The 23,197-nt window shown below is 39.1% G+C and overlaps 2 protein-coding genes across 3 annotated transcripts; both read left to right on the top strand.

Moving 5' to 3' along the window:
• Positions 1-2,550: 2,550 nt before the first annotated feature.
• LOC145460662 (uncharacterized) lies at positions 2,551-7,853 on the top strand. The gene is made up of 4 exons (XM_081445545.1): positions 2,551-2,707; positions 3,991-4,284; positions 4,478-4,809; positions 6,753-7,853. Exons 1-4 carry the CDS (start codon positions 2,566-2,568, stop codon positions 7,023-7,025), a joined length of 1,041 nt encoding a protein of 346 aa, XP_081301671.1. The 5' UTR covers positions 2,551-2,565; the 3' UTR covers positions 7,026-7,853.
• Positions 7,854-12,589: 4,736 nt separating this feature from the next.
• Positions 12,590-22,917, top strand: LOC145460664 (sulfotransferase 1B1-like). 2 transcript variants are annotated; one of them, XM_081445548.1, is made up of 5 exons: positions 12,590-13,184; positions 13,362-13,570; positions 19,976-20,320; positions 21,007-21,101; positions 22,131-22,917. In XM_081445548.1, exons 1-5 carry the CDS (start codon positions 13,072-13,074, stop codon positions 22,398-22,400), a joined length of 1,032 nt encoding a protein of 343 aa, XP_081301674.1. In that variant the 5' UTR covers positions 12,590-13,071; the 3' UTR covers positions 22,401-22,917. The 2 variants fall into 2 exon arrangements, with proteins under 2 accessions (XP_081301674.1, XP_081301675.1); XM_081445549.1 differs by lacking the exon at positions 12,590-13,184 and having other exon boundaries at positions 13,303-13,570.
• The last annotated feature ends 280 nt before the right edge of the window (positions 22,918-23,197 follow it).

The raw sequence follows: 23,197 nt of genomic DNA, 5'->3' as shown, positions 1-23,197 counted from the left end.
ATAAAGTTAGTATTGTAAGTATTGTTAGCACTGTAATTGGTATTAGTATTTTTAGTAATCTTAGTTTTTGCATATAGTGTTTAGTAGTGTAAGCAAAGTTAGTATTGTAAATAACGTCAGTATTGTAGGTAATGCCAGTATTGTAAATAACTTTAGTTCTGAAAGCAATTATTTTAAAAAACACTTTGCCATGTATTTCAAGCTTAAGACAAGTCTACAACATGAATTGTTTCTTGTGATTGAAAACTATACAACTTGATTGTTTCGGCGCGAGGGCGACCGAAGCAGAACTTAACTTCGTCAACATTGTATTGACAGTTATTTATTAATTGTAAATACCTGATAACAAGATAATACCTGCAGGCTGGCTCCAAAATTACTTCAGCACTATCCAGACACCAGATACATTCGGAAACAAATATGTCATTTGCTATAATCTAAGAATATTCACTGAATATTTTCAGCCTTTAATCAGCAGAAAAATAAGAATATTGAGCCTCGGTCGGAAAAACAATATTCTTATAAAAAATAACGAGTGTAGTGGTTTCATTTTGAGATAAAACAATCTTTCATTTTTTTTTTAGCTATTATTTTAGCTACAAGCAAATTGCAAACCAATTTAAAAAAGCTCTAAGTAGTTTTTGACTTGTTCCCAGTGCATTAGGCTCGATTTCCGCCGCTTTCTCGTGTCTCCTTTCCCGAACAGCGGTTGGTAGTTGGTAATCGAGCCTGCCAGTGCATCTTCAAGTAATTCTAGTTCTTTAAGTCTGGTTACCTGCGTTATGCCAGGCTCCTAAGGCTTATCCTATGATTCCTGCAACCCTGGCAGGAGTTATTGTTTCGCCGATAAATACAAACATAATAGCTACAGAGTCAATTGGATAATTTGGACCATATAGTCCATTTTGGGAGGCTGCATAACACTCGAGCATAATGAGTCAACCCTACTGAGTGGTCCATCAGTAGCATGAAGTGGCTGCATCCCTATGGATGGGATGGTGGTGCATCGCAGTGTTACCCCTCCCCCCTAACAATAAATTTACAGGAACTCATTCGTATAACCTGAGTGGAGAGAGACACTGCGAGAGTAAAGTGTCAAGTCAAAGAATACATTACACAAAGACCCCACACACGAACCATTCAAAAAATTTAGTAACAAGTTTCTTTTATGCTTACTTTACTTTCAGCCTCCAGGGACTAGAGTATGCAGAGTATTCAACCAAGCAAATACAGTGCCCCAGTGTCGGCATTATACAGTTATCTGCAGTTATGGCTGCCACGTGAGCTATTTAACAGCTTACCTGACTTGGGATAAGTTACAACAAACACATCATCCCCTCGCGTTTGAAAATTGACGATGTAATCTCGCAGTGCCGCAGGATTTGGCGTGTAGTAGTCATAAATTCGAATTACTTTTATCAAAAAAGTCTTCGAAGATGTCTATTCTCCTTCTTGCTCTTGAAAAACAGGAAAACCACAACTGGACATCGCTATATATATAAACAGAGTTCTGAACAGTGACGAAGTGTAACGTTGAAATTCAGTCACACGCAGATTAATAACTCTGACGAGAAAGAGGAACCGGCTACCCTACTCTGCCATATACTGTGTGGAATTCCTGTCTTCAGATATCTGAAAAAAACAATGAAACAAAACAAGAAGAAAAATTGAGCTTGGCTCAAAATAAACTTTTCTTTTATGAGGTACAACAAATGCAGACGGTTTTAATATTAATGGCTTTTGTTGAGTGACGCTTCCAGACGAAGAGCTTTGCCCCAGACAAATCCTTCTTCGACCGATAACTGATCCGTCATAAGTTCATGTTTATATTTAGCGGCTTACTCTGAATAATGACGTAATTATGTTCCTCACGAGGTACCAGCTTTTAAAATGAAGCTACTGTGAAATTTGAAACAGGAAAACCCCAGGAACATTACCTTGTAAATATAAAATTTTAATTTCTGAAAGCTATGACAAACACCCTCAACACTATTTTCAGTATGTATATCAAAAGAAATAAGTTGCGAATCAAGACTGTAGCCTTTTATGTTCTTGGCAAATTGAATTGCACCTGCGGCTGACGACATTCAGCCTCCTATTCCTCAAGACTATTCATTTATAGGAGAAATATTCCAAATGCTACATCTTTTTTCAACAGTTCATTTGTTAGAAAGGAGTCTCTATAAAGCTCGATGCTAAAACGAGTGGAGAAAATAAAATAAAGATGTTTTAAGTTTCAACTCTATAGTTAGTAAATGTCTGAAAGTAGCGACCCTTGTTTCTTTCATTTTTTATGAGAACTCGACCAGAAGTTAGAATAGACAGACTAGGTACGAAAATAATGGATTAATTCAGTTATTGGAAATTACCAATGAAGTAAGTAAATCTTTCAACAAGTCTCTTCCGCAAGTTTATCAGTGTTACTGATGCAACTTCTGTCGCAACCAATATGTTTATATTTTGGTTTCGAAAGCCTTCGAAACCAAAATATTTAGATCGGGTTTTTAAGTACAAGCCTTCAGTCGCTCGACTGAGATCAGTAGAGGACATCTTGCACTTCTCGTCATGTACAGTTCTCAGAAGACCAATTTAACTGCTTATAGTATCGTCGAAATTGTACTAGTGCTGGTACTTTTAACGCAGACATGGTGTTTTCCAATCAATTCTTCAGAGGAAATCTACGCCAAAATTTCTGCAAGACAGCACCGTAAGTTGAATGATTTGTTCCTAAACGCGGATCAGTTCAAATATAACAAACATGAAAGTACTTTCTGGGCCTGAAAATATTAATGTGTCATGCATGTAACACTTGAGCAATTTAGTTCAATGACGTTAACTGGTAGATATTGAGCGGGAGGTAGAGAAATGGAGAACTCGGACGGATCCATCTCAGTCATAGACAAGGTTGTTTAAAATAGGAGAAATAGGCTTCATGATTTCACGAGATTTCGTTTCATACTCTATACAAAGAGGCCGGAATGCATAACTTATAGCCCAGTTCTGGATAAAATAATGCATTGTGATGCATTTATGATGTAAACGTAGATCTGTCCGCAAGATAAACATTACCTGTTTAAACGCAAAGCATGTTCTCTATTTCCGTAGTCAAATGAAATAATGGTCTATGTCAAAAGCTTGCGGAACTTTTCATGTATACTTGTAATAAATTATTTCAAATGTTAGTTAGCAGTTAAGGCTCTAAAAGGCAGTATAAATAGAAGAAAAGGTTACTTTCCTATGTACGGACTGCGAGTTGAGGCTTTTCTCATTTATGGTATAATTATGCAAATCAACGATTGGCCGGACAAGGTAAAAGCGAGGAGTTTGCTTTGCTCGTGCCTCATATCGAACGTTCGAAAAAGAAAGAAACTACTTGTAAGAAGGGAGTAACAGTATTTATTACATAACTGTGTCTCACAAGGACTGGGAACTACCGAATTCACGAATTTGATTGGCTGAAATCGATATTGAAAGCGGTCTAGATTTTCCCATCAAGAGCGGCATCTAGACCGGTTACATTTTGCGGTGAAAAAATGCTAACTAAAACGCAAAAATATTGACTATTTTCTTCTCACAATATTTATCTACTGAAGTGCCAAAAAGCCTGATGAGAAAAAAAGTAAAGAGGACGAGCAAACTTTGGCAGAATTAAGTTCGGCTCATCGCCGTTCGCAAGCAAAATGTCAGCCAGTACAAACCAGTTACATTAACCGAATTCAATTGTTCTTGTTTGCCATATAATAAACATCTTATTAACCGAGCAGGAGGTCTGTATGGGAGAATCTTGACCTCGGTCATGTGTACAAACCTCACTGCGTTCGGTCTGTACTCACGACCTCGGTTAATAAGAGCTAAAGACAAAGTGATTTCTGAAAGATATTAGAAGTGAATCATGCAGTAAGTTTAAATTCAGTGACTGTATTAAACTTGGCGTTAGAGAATGAAATTCTTTCACGAAAGTGAAAACACTTTTTTCTTCCTTTTTATTAGATAAGGAACGGAGATCAGTGTCATCTCCAGCCCAAGGACCTCCCCCTGAGTGCTACATGAAGTATTTTCTGCACCATTCACCCCCTCAGGGGCTTTTGGTTGACCATCCTTCATCAGAGCGTTTCATTTGTCAATCGATTCCAGACTCCCCGGATACGGACTTCTTCGCGACTCTGTTTGACGATGAAGCCGGCATTGCTATATTGTCAGCGTACACCGTCACCTACAACCAGACGCAAACTATGAATGATTTTCCAAGGCAAAAAGTTTCAAACAGCTGGCGAACTAATAAAGGTGAGAACAATTTGTATCTTTGTGTTTGTTGTTGTTGTTCAGTTGATTAGTCAATTCATGAGCCACCGTCACGTCTGAAATTATTTCACGAAAGTGAAATTCTTTTTATTCTTCCTTGTTATTAGATTACATAAACATTCTTCCCTTGATTTTCGTAAATTTAATCAAATTGCTTTTTTCGTTTAAATTCCAGCACTCTCCAGACAGGGCACGAACAAAATGTACAGTGGCCTGGGAACTGGTCGCAAGGGATTTGACAAAGGTCACCTAGATCCTGCTCACATCAACTCGTTTGACAAAGATCACGTGCTGGCCACTTTCACTTACAGTAATGCAGTACCGCAGTATGGCTTCTTTAATCGCGGGCTCTGGAAAAGGTTTGAAGACAAAATTGTGGATTACGTCACGACGCAGTGCGCAGCGCAGCATAGGCCATCAGCGGTGATGTATTTGCTGACGGGAACGTCGAAATTTCGTCTACAAGTTGGCTCCAATAAGCCTGCTCAAGACAAAGACGTAATAGAGGTACGTTTATTATCGTTCAGTAACGCCATTGGTAATTGTAGTTGAATCTCCGCTAACCGTCCTCTCCCGTTAGGTGTACAACTCCTGTAAACCGAGACTTACAGTAAATACAAACAGTAAATTTTATCTTCCCAAAAATGATGGTCTTTTTTGATGAAAACTTTTGTGGCCCATAAAGTGATCGCATCAACATTAAACCATTAATAAAAAACCAAGAAAGGATGGGGCAAGAGAGTTAATACCTCATAGGGACCTTATTCCACAAGTAATGCTTCTCACATTGTTTATAGACATGGTGCCAAGTTTTCCCGTGATAGTGTTACCATGCGCGTTTGCGTGAATATTTTTGTGGAAGATGAAAATGCGCATAAAACCACGTGGGCTGTCCACGCGAGTAAAATATGCGTCACAGGATTGACTATTTCTAAAACCTCCTCATATCCAGGATTAGGAGTGATGTGAAAATAACTTTGTCGGGGTTACCTTAGAGACAAGGCCTACATGTATATGCGGATTACCTTTCTTCCCTTTTATCCTTTCTGGCCTCAACTGGAAATTTCAGGAATCTGAGGAAGGCATATATTTGAAAGCAGAAAATGGAACAGTGAATCATAGTATAGTGCGCATTAAAAAAATTGACATGTTAGCTAAGACTTTTTGTTTCAATAAAAGATGTGGAGCTTTCATTTCATTTGCCAGTTTTTTAAAGCACTGCAAATAGTGATAACAAAATTCAGTAGTTAGTGAAACAGAAACAACAACTGATTCGCATTAGTTTGCACTGTTTACATTGAAATTCTGCTTTCAGTATAAGTAAAAATCGTATTGTGATGGAGCTTCTTATATTTTTATGCCACACTTCTTTTAACTATAATCTTTGCTCGCACGCTAATTTCGTGAGATTGTTATCAGAACATTGAACGTAAATTACTATTCAGTTAAGGTAATTCCTCAGAATTGCATTATGCATGCCTACTCTGCACAATTTTCGATTCGCGTCATTAGCTCTCGCACAAAAGCGCGTGCACATACACAGCATCTAGAGATTTTCCTCAAGCTAGGCTCCTCTGCGAAATAAATGTTTGTTTTCTCTTAAACGAGCATGGTGACCCATATTTTGTACTACATAATTTTTGTATACACAGTACAGATTATCCTCCTTAAGTTAAATATTAAAAAAACAAATTCTGAAGGAGAAAAAGATATACCTTAAAATGTCAGAGTGAATTAATTCCTTAAACAAATTCCACGACCAAAATTCTTGAGCAAAATCCTTTAATAACCCTGGTACATTGAGTAGACACACGACGCGTTCCGAATCGAGAAAAATCTGAGCAAAGAATCCTGAACAACTTGAGTGAATACCGAGTTACAACATTTTTCCTCAATGACTTTATCGCTACGAGTGTCAATCAATCTATTTTTAAATGCTATCCTATAGAGAAAACAAGTTCGAGAGTCACGTCATTCGATTTAAGAGCTCACGCGATGAGATCATTTATAACATACCTAAAAGGATGGACAAAAGCGTTTCTCGAGAATGCAAATTATGACCTTGAAAGCAACGACTTGGGAAGCGTTTGGAGTGGCTTCGTTTGAAACTGTGATTGTTCCATAACATATACATTACATTTTTCCATATGCTTGCTTCCAGCTACTGCAAAATGTAACGGATGAAATAACGCACGTAATTAGCTAATAAATGGGGTAAGACTGGTTCATCATAGCTCTTTTCCGAGCATTGTGATCTATCTTTTAGATCTAGTTTTTCGAAACATTGCTTGGTAAGGAACATTCAGAGAAAGTTTCAAAATAATCGTTCGACAACTTTTATTTCTAAGGAATCACCTTAATGGTTGTGTCCCTGGCTATGCTGCCATGAAAACAAAAACATTATGGCATTTACTTGAGAGAAAATTTCCTTTTCCCCCCCTTTCTTGCAGATTCACTACTTTCCAAGCGCCGATGCAGAAGATCGCATCGTGCGCCCCAATTCCATGTGGACAGCGGGATGCTGTATTTGGAATGATGAGAGTGGAACACAAAGAGCCCAGTCCATCGCAGTCATGGGAAACAATGACTTTGACCGAGAAAGAATTGGCATGAGGTCGATGAACTTGGCAGAATTAGAAAAATTGTTGGTTGATAAAAACAGTGAACCTGTTTGCCTTTTCCCCTCTGTCAAGGAATGCAGAAGCAACAGTCATCTGTTGTAATATTTTGATCATAATTTAATTTTATCAGATAGAAGTGTTAAAACATTGTCGACGAAAGAGCATGAACCCGAGGTAAATTACGAACAAGACTTAAGAGCCAGTGCCCATAACTATGGACCAAACAACGGCACAAGTCGAAAAATCGATTTTGCTCATTTTTTGCCCATAGATTACCCCTAGCTAGTAAACAAACGGACCATAGTTAGTTTCTGCTAATGCAGCTTTTTTGGGGAGAAATTTGCGAAAAACGATTTTGCCCCGATTGAGCTCAAAATCTACTTCCTGTTATGCTAAATTTTCTGAAAATTTGATTGCTTTGCGCGTCGCACAGCAGCTACTTAAGAATCTTTTAATGGTCTTTACATTCAGCTCAGGTCTTCATGGTATGATTGAGCGAAAAATAAAATAAATCGAGGTTTCTTTTGAGCCCGAAACGAGATCGAACAGAAACGCAAAATATTACGATGTGTTGCAAACGAATTATAGCACTAAAAAATCGCCATATTTTTCTATGGGCTATAACTTTAAATGCCATAAAAACACTTTCTACGGGTTAACTGTAGACCCACCTGTTTGAAAATCAAAAAATATCTCTGGGCAAATGGTTTTAAGTCGCCCGCCTTGGCCTGTGCTTCTCATAGATTTTTCCCTGAACCGCCGTGAGAATGTAAACAATTGCGTGACGCGGGCGGTCACCGTGAATACATTATTCGTTTCCAACAAACCGCAGATGGCTATCTTAGAACATTTGGGTGAAAAAAGAAACACAATGGACCACTTTTAACTTTAATATTTTGAAAGTCATCGCTTTGGAAATTTCGTTAATTAAAAACGTCAATTAAAAGCAATTTTCTTGGAGTTCGGATGTTACTGCTATGTCGTTTTAAGCTGTCGTTCTTTCTTTGATCATTTTAATTACAAGAGCGAGTTCTAGAAAGAAAATCGTTCTAAGTTCATTTGTTAAGCGTAATGACAAGTTGATATTGTTGATTTGTATTGTAGCCTTACGTGATCTGAAGGAACGCTACAGTGATTCAATTTGTATTTGTTGATTGATTTCGACGGATCGATTTTCGGTTAAACCTTTTTATTTGTACCAACACATTTAGTGCCTTTCTCCTTCTAAAAAGTTGGAAAAAGTAAAGTAAACAAATCCTAAAAGTTTAAATCATAAATAAGAGGCATCGACATTGCGAGTGTCTCGGTAAGCTGTTAATTTGAACAATTACTGTGCTGGACGGATTGCTTTCCAGGTTACGCACGTATTATACATATAGTTCATTGTGCGCGAATGTTTCTGTTTCAAACAACTGAAATGCTCAATGCTTTTTTTTCTTTTTTTCTTCAGTCTTAAAACTTAAGGTTAGAGTTAAGCTAAACCCTAAACTGTTTTGGCGGCCAACCTATTTTTGGCTAATTGCTTAATCAAATTATATATATATATATTTCATTGAAATTCGCTCTTCCGTGACCGACTTCCGCGAACAAAACAAGATGGCTGTTCGCTGTTCATTTAAGACTACAATCCTGGTCAAAAGTGTTGGGACAGTTACGGCAGATGACTTCACAGGCAGCCTCTCTTAAGACCAAAACCGCGCAAGCCCGCCTACCCCCTCCCCCTGTCAATGTTGATAAAAATCTTGAAGAAAAAAAATCCTTGACAATAGCTTCAGAATAGCCACGTTTGAAGAATTGTTCGCCTCCTAGAACAGTATTCTCGAACTAAAGAGACGAGAAGATAGATATTCACGTCTTATTCCAATAATAGCGATTTTTCAGCAATCGCGTTTGGTTCCAACACAACTGTCTAACCACTTTCTATTGTCCCTTTTTCCTTTTTTCCCACATCCGATCTAGTCTTTACAATAGCTTCGTTTTCATGCAACATTGCTAGGGGGGAGGGGGGTCAATTGTACTTGCTTCTATTCATCTTTTGTTCTAAAACTTTAAGGACGTAGTTGAAATCGAGGGTTTTAGCGCGTAAAAGGGGGAGGTGTCCCAACAACTTATGGCCTGGATTGTAGGTTTACACGAGAGGAAATTGTTCCGGATTCGTGATGAATTCGGAACGTTTCAGTGCCGGATTGATTTTGCCGTTTACATAAAAGTGGACGAATCTGAAAAAAAAAAACTCCCCGGAATTTAAAGTGGGAACTTTGAATCCGAAAACTTTTGAATCTGGAGAGTTTTGTCGTGTAAACAATTTTCTCTCGAATCCGCATATTTTTCCGCCTGTGATCTTTTGAGTTTGCGGTGGAACGAAAATGGCGGATTATATGATCCAGTCGTCTACGTAGTCGAGTCGTAGGCACATTGATGGCCATTTGATGGCGGTCGCTGGGTGATTACCTCGTGCTGTTTCAGGTGTAGATAATCACTTTTATAATACTGCGCAGATGACGACGATGGCACGATCGAAAACCTCGACGGTTCTAGATATTAAGTAAAGACCAGAATAACTTCCTGGAGGGACCTGACATGATGGACAACAGTACCTTGGTCAGCGAGTCGAAAGAAAACTTCAGACTGTCTCAACCTACCCCTAGCCTTATTTTCGGAGGCATTTTGTTTCTCGTTGTCGAGGCAACAAACTGCTTGTTAACCATTCCATCATGAATGTGCCCGGAGTTATCGTCGTATGTAAACGGTTAAGAGTCCGAATATCCTTTCACTGTAAACCCCTACTAATCCGAATACTCTAAAATTGATGAATCCGGGAACTTTTACGAATCCAAAAAAAACTCCTTTAGTGTAAACCTAGTCCTAGATCGACCACTGTAATGTTTATTTGTCTACCAGTGTTATGATCTGCAAATTTCAGTTAATTGATCAAACAACCAAAGTAGAAAAGATGGAGTTTTTCCCAGTATGATCTAAACTTAAACGCAATTTCTTCCTGGGCTAATTCAATTCAAGAAATTCCAGGTTTTCTAGCTGAGTTTGAGCATATTGTGTAGGTACAAATTTTCTACACAGCTAGAAGAGCTGAGATGCCATCACGCAGTTAGTAGTTTATAGAAATTATGGTATTTCCACTTGACTTTATTTGTCAGTCAATGATTCAATTGCCATAAACCATAGAGGATTGGTTAAGTGTATCTCTAAAACTGCCACTATATTGTAAGTTATCGGTGAAATCAATAAAATAAACAAGTGTTAAAATCATTTCCCGGAGTACTGTAGCAACGTTCTTTATCAGGGATGTCGTGGGTGTTGCAATGCAAATGAAAAAACATATATATTTATACTAACTTAAACAAAAAAAAAAACATTTTCCATTATTTTATCCACACAACGTTTCAAAAATTGCTTTCATCGGATTGCTGGAAACGAATATTTTACTCGAGATTGGCTATCCGCGTCACGCAATTGTTTACATTCCAACGGCGGATTTTGGGCAAAATCTATGAGAAACACAGGCCAAGACGGGCGACTTGAAACCATTTGCCCAGAGATGTTTTTTGATAGCCTAACAGGTGGGTGTATATTTAACCCGTAGAAAGTGTTTTTACGGTATTTAAAGTTATAGCCCATAGAAAAATATGACGATGTTTTTAAGCAATAATTCTCTTGCCACACACTGTAAAATTTTGCGTGTCAGTTTGATCTCTTTTCGGGCTCAAAACTAACTTTGATTTATTTTATTTTTCGCTCAGTCATACTACGAAGACCTGAACTGAATATAAAATCCATTGAAATATTCTCAAGTAACTGTTCTGCGGAGCGCGAAGCAATCAAATATTCGGAAAATTCAGCAAAACCGGAAGTAGATTTTGAGCCCAATCGGGTCGAAATCGTTTTTGGCGTATTTCTACCAAAGAAAGCTGTATTAGCAGAAACTAACTATGGTCCGTTTCTATTCTTACTAGGACCTATCTATGGACAAAATACAAGCGAAATCAATTTTTCGACTTGTGCCATTGATAGGCGATTTAAGTCCATTTTTGTAGGCATTCACTCTTAACACTTATAGACATATACATTGACAAGATATGGCAAAAAACTCCAGGCGCGGGTAGAAGCTACAGCTAGTCCCTTGGCTTATGGTCGAGAATACTGTGACAAGAAGAACTTGTGAGATTTTTTGAACTTGTTGGTAGGATATTGAACAAGGACTAAGTTAATGTTTCTGTGATGTTTGTTAGACAAAAATAATTTGTTGACCTTTTCGTATGTCACTCGCTAATAATGCATAAAAAACAGACCGTAGACGACAGAAGGTTTAGAACTATAGTTTTCAGTAGTTTTGGGGTATTACTTATTTCTTCTACTTTTCAAATAACCTTGTTGCAGTTAGCTCTGTTTTCTGTGCTCTAAATTGGTAATTTTAGCTTTCAATAAACGGAATGAATCATGCTCTATTTCTGCTGATGCTATTCCTTATTTATGTATTGTTAAAAATTATTATAAAATAATGTTGTTCCTGAAAAACTTCACGAAGATTTTGAGAAGGTTTAATAAAATAGGCATGTATACTATGCTCTATTTTCTCGTTTTTTTCTTTTTTTTTCTGCTTTCGTTACACTCACGGAAAGAATCGCAAGAGAATTGTACGGGAAGGGTGGAGAGGCCGGCACTGCTGCTCTCACGGTAAGGCTGTGAACAGTCTATGAGATGAAGGGACTCTGCTCGGGTACTTGTCTAAACAAACTTGATAGCAGTAATTACTCAGTTCCCCCCTTGCAGCAACCCCTCTTGGTTTTGGGGAACAAGGGAACATGATTATATATTTTATGGGGTCAGTTTGATGGAACAGGGAATGTCTCTGCTATAAACGGAAACTTTGGCGAGAATTAGTAGAGAACAATGGCGGAAGAAACAAGGAAAGCTGGAAAAATTTACACAAACTGTCACTAAAATGTTTTAGAAATTCCTAGTTTTACTGTTTACCGTTTTATTGACTTTAAACCAAAACAGACAAAGTTTAAACTTAGTTGTATGCCTCATATCATGAGATTGTAATGCATACAAGTTAGGACTGCTCAATAAACACTCCTCACGGGAAGATATGAACTCAACTAATTGACCTCGCTCCCAATGTGTGGCTTCATAGCTCAGTTGGTAGAGCATCGCACCGGTATCGCGGAGGTCACGGGTTCGAATCCCGTTGAAGCCCTGATTTTTTCAGGCTTCTTCTTTCCAATTGCTTAAATTGGAAAATTAACTGCGATGATCATTCTTCACTTTCATCTACAACCGCAGTTCATATATGAATTATTTCATATAAACTTCACATCATTTCACTCCTCACGGGAAGATATGAACTCAACTAATTGACCTCGCTCCCAATGTGTGGCTTCATAGCTCAGTTGATAGAGCATCGCACCGGTATCGCGGAGGTCACGGGTTCGAATCCCGTTGAAGCCCTGATTTTTTCAGGCTTCTTCTTTCCAATTGCTTAAATTGGAAAATTAACTGCGATGATCATTCTTCACTTTCATCTACAACCGCAGTTCATATATGAATTATTTCATATAAACTTCACATCGAAGCGAGTGTTTAGTCAGCAAGCGAAGCGAGCCGGTGAGAATCAGAGCTCTCATTTCTCGTGCCAGGCCCCTCTCAGCTTGCTTCGCTCGCTGACTCACGACTTTGCTCATCAACTTTGCTCACGCCGCAACGCACAAGAACCTGCTCGTAGGCTAAACAAGTTTGAGTTCCAAGCTTTAGCGTTGCGTGACATTAAAATGGCGGCCCGAGAAGTCAAAAGACGAGTTGTCGCTTACGTTTTGGCTTGCCTAGTACTTTAGCCACGACTGGTTACCTGGTCTGAGGCATAAAGTGTGGGCACGTTTGGGGCCGTGGAGGCTTTGGAGAAAGCCGTACAACAACTAGGCAAAGTCTTTGCTATGCCGGAACAGATCTTGCTCTAGAAAGAATCATTCATTTCAATGTTTCGGGGCGCTACAGTAATAACTTTTCGTTTCAATAGCAAACCTCAATTAGAGGTTGATGCTTCTGTTACTTTCATGCTTTTATTGTTCAGTTTCCAAAATCACGCGAAGGGAACTAAACTGTGAGCGAGTGCGAAAAAACAAGAAACGGAATGTGGAGGGGGAGGGGGGCGTGCTCACTCACACCCCTCCTCTCCCGATTTTTTTCTCACCCCAAGCGTGCTCGTTTGCTCGTTTGGTGGAAAGGAAACGGCTGTTACGAAGGGTAGTTTATTTCATGTTTCTTTTCTAATCCTGGTCAGAGTGACCCTGGAATATTGATGCCAAGTGCTATCACGTCAGAACTTAATTTATGCATTCAACTCTTCTCAACACGGCGAGTACTCTATTTGGTATTTTGAATTTCAACGCTTACACTAGCTTACACTTTGTCACTATTCAGGACTCTGTATATATATATAGCGATGTCCAGTTGTAGTTTTCCAGTTTTTCAAGAACAAGAAGGAGAATGGACATCTTCGAAGACTTTTTTATTGGAAGGAATTCGAATTCATGACTTCTTCACGCCAAATCCTGCGGCACTGCGCGATTACATCGTCAATTTTCAAACGAGAGCTGATGATGTGTTTGTTGTAAGTTATCCCAAGTCAGGTAAGCTGTTAAATAGCTCATGTGGCAGCCATATAACTGCAGATAACTGTATAATGCCGACCATGGGGCACTGTATCTGCTTCGTTAAATAATGTAGCGACGGCACAGTGACCCTGAAACATGGAATCCGGAATCCGGAATCTGGAAGCGGAATTCCGGAATCCGGAATACGGTAGCCTCTTCTAGGCGTTCAGTAAGTTGGAGCACAGTGTGAAAAACGGCGAGCAAAACAATGGGGGGAAGTGCGGCAAGATAAAGCGAAAGAATGCCTGTTGGCAAACTTAACAAAAGGTCCTTCCACCCTCTTATAAATGGCCTATGGGACCTGTAACATGACCGCCAGCTTGTGGTTTTCAGTTGTCAGCAGATAGGTTGAGAAATAATTCTCCAGGTTTGTAGAAAGAACAATAGACTGTCAACTAGACATACTCCATACGCGAAGCGTGCTAACACCTTCTCAGGAGATCGACAGGAATCAACTGGAAAATCACGGTGTTCTTTCTTGAAGTAAAGCTATGGCAGTCTCTGAAGAAAAATAGGACGAAGATGAATATGTCAAAATTTGCCATATTTATCTTGTCCAATTTTGCTTTTGTACCATATGATATCCATGATAAGAAGCAACATACTGTACTTGGAAACAGCTCAAATCAAACAGCCAGGCCCTAATAACACAACATAAAGTGCCCTTCATAAACATGTGTGAAGCAAAATAAATGTACAAATTCATTTTACGAACTGTTAGTCTGTAGGAGTTGTGTAGCCCTGTTAACCCCATTTTACACTGACTGCCGCCATATCACATTTCTCATCTGCAGTCAGTAACACTCAAGTGTTGATAAAATCTGTCAAAATTGCCTAATCAGAGGGTATACCAAATCCTGGTATACTGGAATGACCTTTTGTTAAATTTGCCCAGAGGCATTCTTTCACGTTCTCTCACTGCACTAATCTCCCTATGATTTTGCTCACCATTTTTTTGTGCTGCACCCCAACTAACTCCATGCCTGGAATAGGCTGGGAATATGAAAACAGGATTACTGATATTGAGAATGACAGCAGAAATAATTCACTTCAGCAATGTCCAGTGTTCAATATGGGAAAAACAATTTTTTTTTTCTATGCTTTCAGCCTCAACGGCAAACTGTAATTGTAAAAATGCACGAGTACTGGTAGGTGGCCCAGTCGTTCAAGAGGTGGATTTCCTATGACAAGGTAAATCGCCATTCAATCAGGGTGACTAATTTTTCGGGTGGATAGAGTGACCCATCCTTAGTTGAAACTTGCCGTGGCAGGAGCACGATTCTTGTCTAGATCATATTGCTTTGAGGGGACTAGTGAGTAGCACTATAGCAGAAAAACCTCTTCTCACAGCACTGACATTAAAGCAATGTTTGCATGCAATTTGTTTCTGGCAATCTTCAAGCATCTTTTAACAGCATGTGGTCTGATCGGTTCGCAAACGAGGAAAAGTCAGAAGTAAGCGTGGAACTGTTTCTAGGAATTATTATAATATGATGGCGGATAAGAATATCTGGTGGTGATTTGCAACAGTATCACTGTGAAAATAGTGCTGTTCTAGAATTAATCTCATATATATATTTGGGTAAAAGAAACTTATTTACAATGGACGAACTAAGATAACCTTTGCATATATATCGTATAGCTTGCTACCACTGGTGGAAACCCAGCTCTCTATGGCATTCCTAACTTGTTCAGTGTCTACTTGGCATATCGTCGGCAAATTGGAGATCACTTTAAAAAAATGGCAATTAACAGCAAGCTTACTCTCAGGGTGCTTAGGATTAAAGTATGGTACACATTTGTTTAAATTCTTATAACCTAACAGCCTTCAGTAGAGATAACTGTTACATGAATTTCAACTGGCAGAGAACACACGTTTCAAAAGAAGTGAAGTTTGAGGCCCTTTTATTGGCTTTTTACTCTTACAGGCAAATTCAATGCAATGTAATTTTCTTGTATTTGAAGATGTCATTTTCTTTGATCTGTGGATTCTGGATTCTGGGATTCCGGTTTCTGTCATTTGGGGTTGCCTTGTTGAAAGATCCATCACATGCAAGCATTGCTTTGACGTCAATGTTGTGACTTTTGTGCTACTCACCTTGCATGGATTCTTCTCTGAGCAATGTGAGCTTGGCAAGAATCGCACTCTTGTGTGCTCTTGTTGGAGCCAGGTTGATCAAAGTAAGGTCATCAAAGGATGGCTAAATCTATCCACCTGAATATTGACTTACCATGACTGGATAAGGATTAATCCAAGGGATTTATCCACCTTCAGCACAACCTGGCCACATGATTGAATAGCTAGGGAGTTGTTCAAAACTAGTTGTATTTTTACAGTACAGTTTGTGATTGATTAGTATAGCAAAGAGAATTACAACAACAACAATAACATTTTTTCCTCTAATTATTTATTGGACTAAAGTGAATTTTTTCTCTCTTCATTCTCAATTTCAATTATTCCGGATTACAGACTCTGGATTCGGGATTCTGGATTCCGAATTCTGTGTTATAAGGTTGTCCTTTCTAGTCCCAGGAGGCTGAAAGTAAAGTAAGTGTAATTTAATGTAAGTTGCTAAAATTTTATGCTGAATATGCTGAAAGTGGTAGGATGGTTTGTGTGTGGAAACATTCTGTAATGTGTTCTTGGGCAAGACACTTCTCTCTCACAGTATCTAGTCTCCACCCAGATATATAAATGAGTACTGGTGTATTTATTGTTGGAGGTGGGAGGGGGGGGGGACCCTGCAATGGACCAGCATCCCATCCAGGGGGATGTATATACTCCTAGTCACTTCAATACAAAAGCAAGAGATTAGTGGCGGGCTGATGGACCAATCAGTTGGGGTTGACACATTATGCTCTTAAAATGGAGTACTATGCTGCCTCCCAAAGTGGACTGTTATGGTCTAAACTGTCTTTGACATCTACAGTATCTATTATACTTACTACAAGTAATAATTATTGGAGTGTGCAAAAGAGAATTCCTGCCAGGATTGCAGGAATCATAGGATAGGCCTTAGGAGCCTGGCATAATTTAGGTAACCAGACTTAAAGAACTAGAATTGCACTGTGAACAAGCTAAAAACTACTTATAACTTTAATTTGGCTTGCAATTTGCTTGTAGCTAAAACATGTATAAAAAGTAAAAGATTGTTTATCGCAAAATGAAACCATTAAGCCAGCAAAATGGTACTGCTATGCTGGTATCTAATGTTCAAAGTTCCACCAATACTATTATGCTGGAAATTATGCTGGCATAATGTATCAACCCCAATAGCTACTTGGCTTTAACCTAAATTATACCTGCAGATGGTGAATCATGATAGATCATTACAGTTATGATGTGAATATATTTATTTGCAGAAAATCTAGATCTTCTTAGATACAGAATTGTTATGTACAGATTTAATAGAAAAACAGCCTTTTCAGAGATTATCAGATACTCTGTTCTGGAAGACCACTTCAATTCCCAAGTCAGGCTGTTGTGTCATGCATGTGATGGGTGAGACACTTAACATTCAGAGTGCCTCTCTCCACTGGGGTAAAATATATTGTTAGCGGCAAATTTATTGTCAGTGAAGTCCTACAATGGACTAGGATCTCATTCAGAGATAGCAGAAATACTTGCTATAGTCATGTCACTATAACAGGATGAGAACCTGGGAAAAACAGGTCATGTGAACTAAACCATCTGAATAACATACAGCACATCACAGTTTTAAAGTCACAGGTTTTTATTGGGTTCTCATCCAGTAGTGCTTTTAAAAATACTTCAAAAACCAGGATAGGCTCTGGAACACTTTGACCTGATAGAGGCTTTTCAAGAATATGCCCTCTCTGTTAAAAAAGAGTGTGCCCTGTCTGAGTGACAGACAGGACACTTCATGTGAATTAAACCATCTGAACTAATTTCATAGGTTTTTTCATTTGCACCAATTAAGACAGAATTTAGTTCGTGCAAAAATCACATTTTTTTCTCAGGGTGACTGAGCTCACATCACAGGTTTCTTTACAGGCAAAATTACTTTCACAGACAGAAATTACTTCTAGTAAAATTCACAGATTTTTATTACAGGCTGAGCACATCACAGTTTTAAAGTCACAGGTTTTTCTTAGGTTCTCTTCCAGCAGTGCTTTTAAAAATGCTACAAAAACCAGGATAAATGCTTGATCACCTTGACCTGATAAGAGGCTTTTAAAGAATATGCCCAGACTGCCCAGTGGGCCTAACATTGGGTGCTACAGTATATGCACAATTATGGAGTCAACATGCTGCAGTTCTGTTGTCCTCTGAATGTCACATTATTAAATTAATAAATGTGTTTGTTATTATTTTTTATTCTGTGAATGCAAAATATATTTATTTTATAATGCACTTTGTTGACACACACAGTGGCCTCATGGTTAGTGCGCTCGTTTGCAGATCGAGCGGTCCGGGTTTTAGCCCTGGCCAGGGACGTTGTGTTGTGTTCTTGGGCAAGACTCTCTACCCCTACAGTGCCTCTCTCCACCCAGGTGTATAAATGGATACCGGCAAACTTAATGCCAGGGGTAACCCTGCAATGGACTAGCATCCTATCCAGGGGGGAGTAGAAATACTCCTAGTTGCTTCATGCTACAGAAACTGGGATAAGCTCCGGCCTGGTGGGCCACTTGGCTTGTATGCAGACTTTACCTTACCTTTACCTTTGTTGACACACAGATTTGGTTCAATCTGTTTTGGCGTCAGAATACATATACTTAAGTTATATGAGACGTTTAGGTTTGTTACATGTACATGTATATCAAAATATTACAATCCTGAAAAACTGGCAAAATAGTTATACACATGCATCTAAATTGATTGTGGATCAGTCACTTTTTCATGATTTCAATTCCTGAGTAGAAGTTGAGCAGTGGGCCAGAGAAGGGCAAGGTCTGAAGATCTTGTTAGAAAATTGATGTGCCTTCCAAAATAGTCCAAATCATAGATAGTATTTTGTATAGTAGGGATTCTATGGGTTTGGCATAACGAGACAAAAACTTGGGCTCGTTAATATACTTGAAATCTGTCAGTATTTTTTTTCTAGGATTACCCCATATCTTCACACATCACTCTTATTATTTTAATTGTAAATAATGTAATTTATTTCAGTTGTAAATAATGTAATTTAACAGAGAAGAGCCACCTCGTGGATCTGTTAAATAAACCATTATTATTATTACTATTACTATTATTATTATATTTAATAATAATAATGTTTATTAGTGGCTTATAAAAAATTACAACTGTAAAAATTCTTAGGACAATATGTATGTCAGGGAAATACTAACTTACAAACGAATTACAAATTACACTCATTCTTTACAACCCTTATAAATTATTATTATTATTATTATTATTATTATTGTTGTTGTTGTTGTTGTTGTTGTTGTTGTTATTGTTAATATACAATGTGTTATATAAAGAAGTGTTCTTTTGAATCAATAGGTGTTTTTGGTGTTTTCAAACTGGATCAAAACAGTTTCAATAATTATATTTGAATGTTCCTATTAGAAAACGTTTCCAATTTTAGTAAGTTCAATACGCAAAAATCCTTCGTTGTCATTGAAATCAGCCAAGATGAGCCATTTCCCACAATAGTTCCAACACAGTCAGTCCATCGGTCAATCTTTCAATCTTTATTTTTGTTCCTCAATTTACATTTTATAGTTAGACTGGCATGCACTGGTAGGTAGTGCTTGTCGGGACGGGCCAGTCTTTCAAGACCTAATCACAAACGTAGAAAATTAGGTTTTCCACAGAGTGCGAAATTTTGAAACTCTGTGAACACCTAGGGCACTACTCGGCCAATTTTTCCCAACTGCACCGACTTCAGTTGATTTTCCCTAAGGCCGCGTTGACACTATAAATCTAGATAAATATGGAGACCTATTTTTCTGTCCGTTGTAGCCTACTGCCCACCCTAAAAAGGAAGTTGTTCGAAAACGCCGGCATCAGAAGTTGAATTTGCGCATGCTCAACCGTGCATTTGAGCGTTTCTGTGATCGTTTTAGTGAGGACGGAAGGTCAGGCCAAAGAAATATAGTTATGATACGGATTAGAGCCAGCCGGAACCATTTTATCCGTTTTGGAGGCGAAAATGTGTCTGTATTACCTAGGTGGGTGTGGCTTTACACTTCTAGATGAGAACCTGTGAAAATCTGTGATTAAAGAAACAGGAAGACACCTGTGAATGTTTCATTTGAGCTAAAGGCTGTCTAAAACCCAAATTATTCAGACCCTATGGCTGTGAAAAAATAGTTTAAAAACGTTTTTACATCGGGTTTTTACTTCCCAACAATCCATTTATCCCTTTAACAATCCATTTACCCCACTAACTAGGAATGTTTTCTTTTAAGGGACGACTTGGCTTCAGGAAATTCTGTGGCAAGTGTATAACAATGGAGAAAAAAGCACAACGAAGATTTTTGATCGAGTTCCAATGTTGGAGCGTGGAACGAGCTCTGATCGCATTGACGTCACAGCCTTGCCCAGTCCACGGCTTCTCCATACTCACCTCACCTATGACGTCATCCCTAAAGGAAAGGCTGAAGACACAAAGTGCAAGTACATTTACGTCATGCGTAATCCTAAGGATGTGGCTGTATCATTTTATGAATTTTTGAAGCCTAAGGATTCTACATCAGTTTCAGGTTTTAATGGCCCGTGGGAGTTTTTTGCAAGGTTATTACTAGAAGGAAAAGGTGAGAGTAATAACGATGCATATCTGTCTATCTAATCTTGCATTTCTCACTGGAGTTCTCGGGTTTAACAAGGTTCCTCACCCACCTTCCCTTCAACGACGCTTCAATGATCCTTCAGCTCGCGCTACCGTAAGGCAAAGATTGCTTGTGACGCGGATGTCAATTCATAATCATGACTTACCATGCCAAATGTTTTCTCTAGTAATATGTTTACAATAGTCGCTAGCTAGAATTAGCTCTTATTAACCGAGCAGGAGGTCTGTATGGGAGAATCTTGACCGAGGTCGTGAGTACAGACCGAACGCAGTGAGGCTTTTTGGCACTTCTATCTGATAAATAAATATTGTTAGAAGAAAATAATCAATGATTTTGAATTTTAGTTAACAACTTTTTCACTGCAAAACATTACCGGTCTAGATGTCGGCCTAGATGGGAAAATCCAGACTGCATTCAATATCGATTTCAGCCAATCAGATTCATGAATTTGGTAGTTCCCAGTCCTTGTGAGACAGAGCCATATAATAAGTAGAGATATTAATAAAGTGATTGTTTGAATGATTGATTGATTGATTGATTGATTGTCTCACTGTACAAAAAGGTCAAAACTTCACGGCGAAGCTCGCATAGCCTTTTGCTTTTCTAATCTGGCAGAGTTTGAATTGTAAAACGCAATGGTTGTTTTGCAGAGGCCTATGGACTATGGACTGATCATGTGTTAGGATGGTGGAAACATAAGGATGATCCTAATGTGTTAATTTTGAAGTATGAAGATTTGAAAAAGGTGAATTGATTATTGGGATCTGCCTCACATTGACTCCTCTGGTCTCCAGTGGTTGTTAGACTCTTAACAAGACATTTAACATGAATCCCAGGTCAAACCATGTTATGACTGGCATTTGGAAGTAATTCCAAAAGTAGCGAGGTTAGCGACTAGAGACTTAAAGGGAAGTTGTCCTGGCCACATGAACAATGGGTACCTCTCATAAGTGGGGGGGGGGGGGGGGGGGGCGAACATCCCACGAGGGGACATAGTCCTGGTGTCGACCCCTCACGAACACTTCCTTTGTAACTCTCGATATATGGAATAGTAACGTTAAGGGTTGGTTCTCATATAATCGTCCCGATCGTTTCAATCACCGCTGTCACTTCAAAAAGTGGTCTTACGATACAGACGATCGTTAATGCCGGTAGCGATTGGGACGATCGCGATCGCTTGGATCGTCCGTGTTCTATCCGGGCGATTGGTCGCAGACCGGGGCGATCGTGAACGATTTTATGAGAACCACTTTCTGACCGGGAGTCGATGGAAGCGATCCAAACTGTTCCATGGTGCATCAATATCAACCTGAACTCAACACGGCCTCACAACCAACATGGCCGCCAAAACAGTAGAGTTAAATCAGGCGTTCATTGAAGAAGTCCAAAAATTCGAGTGTATAAACAACAAGTTTTCTAGGGAATATAAAAATAAGTATATTAGGTTCAACTATTGGAAAGCTATAAGAGAAAAGTTTGGTTTGGATGCCCCCGAGGCAGAGAAAAGATATAAAAACATTCGCGCCTCGTACGGACGTTACTTGAAGAAACGAAAGAGTGTTCCATCGGGTTCTGGACAAAGTGCCTAGGCCCAGGCCTTGACCACGCGCCTTGATCACAGCAGACGTTCGGGATGATTAAATGAGAACCTCCTTATCGCTCCCAATCGCTTGGAACGCTTCATGTCGTCTCGGCGGTTGCAAACGATCGGGACAATTATATGAGAACCAACCTTAAGGAAGATCTCTCTATAATTTAGTGTATTTTTTTTTAGGATTTACCAAGCCATGTTCGAAGGATTACCGAGTTCCTTGACAAACCACTAACAGCAGACGTCATAAACAGGATTGCTGAAAATTGCAGCTTTGAGGGAATGACGAAAAATGCGTCAAACTACTGGCTACCCAAGGGGTTAAAACTGTTACGTAAGGGAGAGGTCGGTGACTGGAAGAATTACTTCACTCCAGAACTGAATAAAAGATTTGATGAAGAAGTTATGGACAAGCTCAGCGGAACGGGAATAGAATTTGACTTTGGGAGTTGACCACATGCGGCTCTTTTTTACCAGAATGTATAGCAAAACAGTTATCGAGATTCAATCTTTTTTTTGTGATATCCGAAAAAAATGTTTTTCTCTATAGATGTTCTTATGCCGCGTGTCGAAAAATACATGTCGCCAAAGACCGTAGCAACGTGGGCGATGATCAGACGAAAGGGGTAACGGAATGTAGGACTGCTTACCTCTATCTTGAATAGTCTACCGGATTGTTGTGCACGGCTCTTTGAGTTAAGCCCCAGGTCTACCGCAAAAGATGGCGACTGCTTGCTGTCAACTACCAATGCTTCGCCACCATCAGGAACTTTTTTATATGTGAGAAATCCCTTCACTCTTGTATTTACTTGTCTTTTTTCCTGATATTTTAAGATCGTGTGACCGCAAGTTTGTTTTTCACTTCTGAACACGTGCAAGGTGTCGCAGAAGAGTCGTCGGAAATGTCATCGTAGCATAAAGGAAAAGGGAACTGTCACAAAAGCCAAATCTTTGTTGTGGGGGTGGCGGGGGGGGGGGCGGCGGCTTGGAAATCCCCCCCCAACAAATCTTCGCACTGAAAAAATGCCCAGACTTTTTGCCACAAAAATTCAATGGCCCGAGGTCCATGATTGATAAGCCCACCTTCTTAGAGGGGGGGTGGGGGGGGGGGGTGGGGGAGGGGGGGATAACAACAACTAAGGTTTTCTCTTTCCTTTAGAAAAAAAACATTCACCATTTTCACTTAATTTCGTTACCGGGCCTCACTCTTCGCCCAGAAACCAACGATGATCACTGCAAACTTAAAAAAA

This window comes from Orbicella franksi, chromosome 11 (genome assembly GCF_964199315.1).
Source record: "Orbicella franksi chromosome 11, jaOrbFran1.1, whole genome shotgun sequence".
Lineage (NCBI taxonomy): Eukaryota > Metazoa > Cnidaria > Anthozoa > Scleractinia > Merulinidae > Orbicella > Orbicella franksi.
This window is presented reverse-complemented; position numbering and strand designations above follow the sequence as displayed.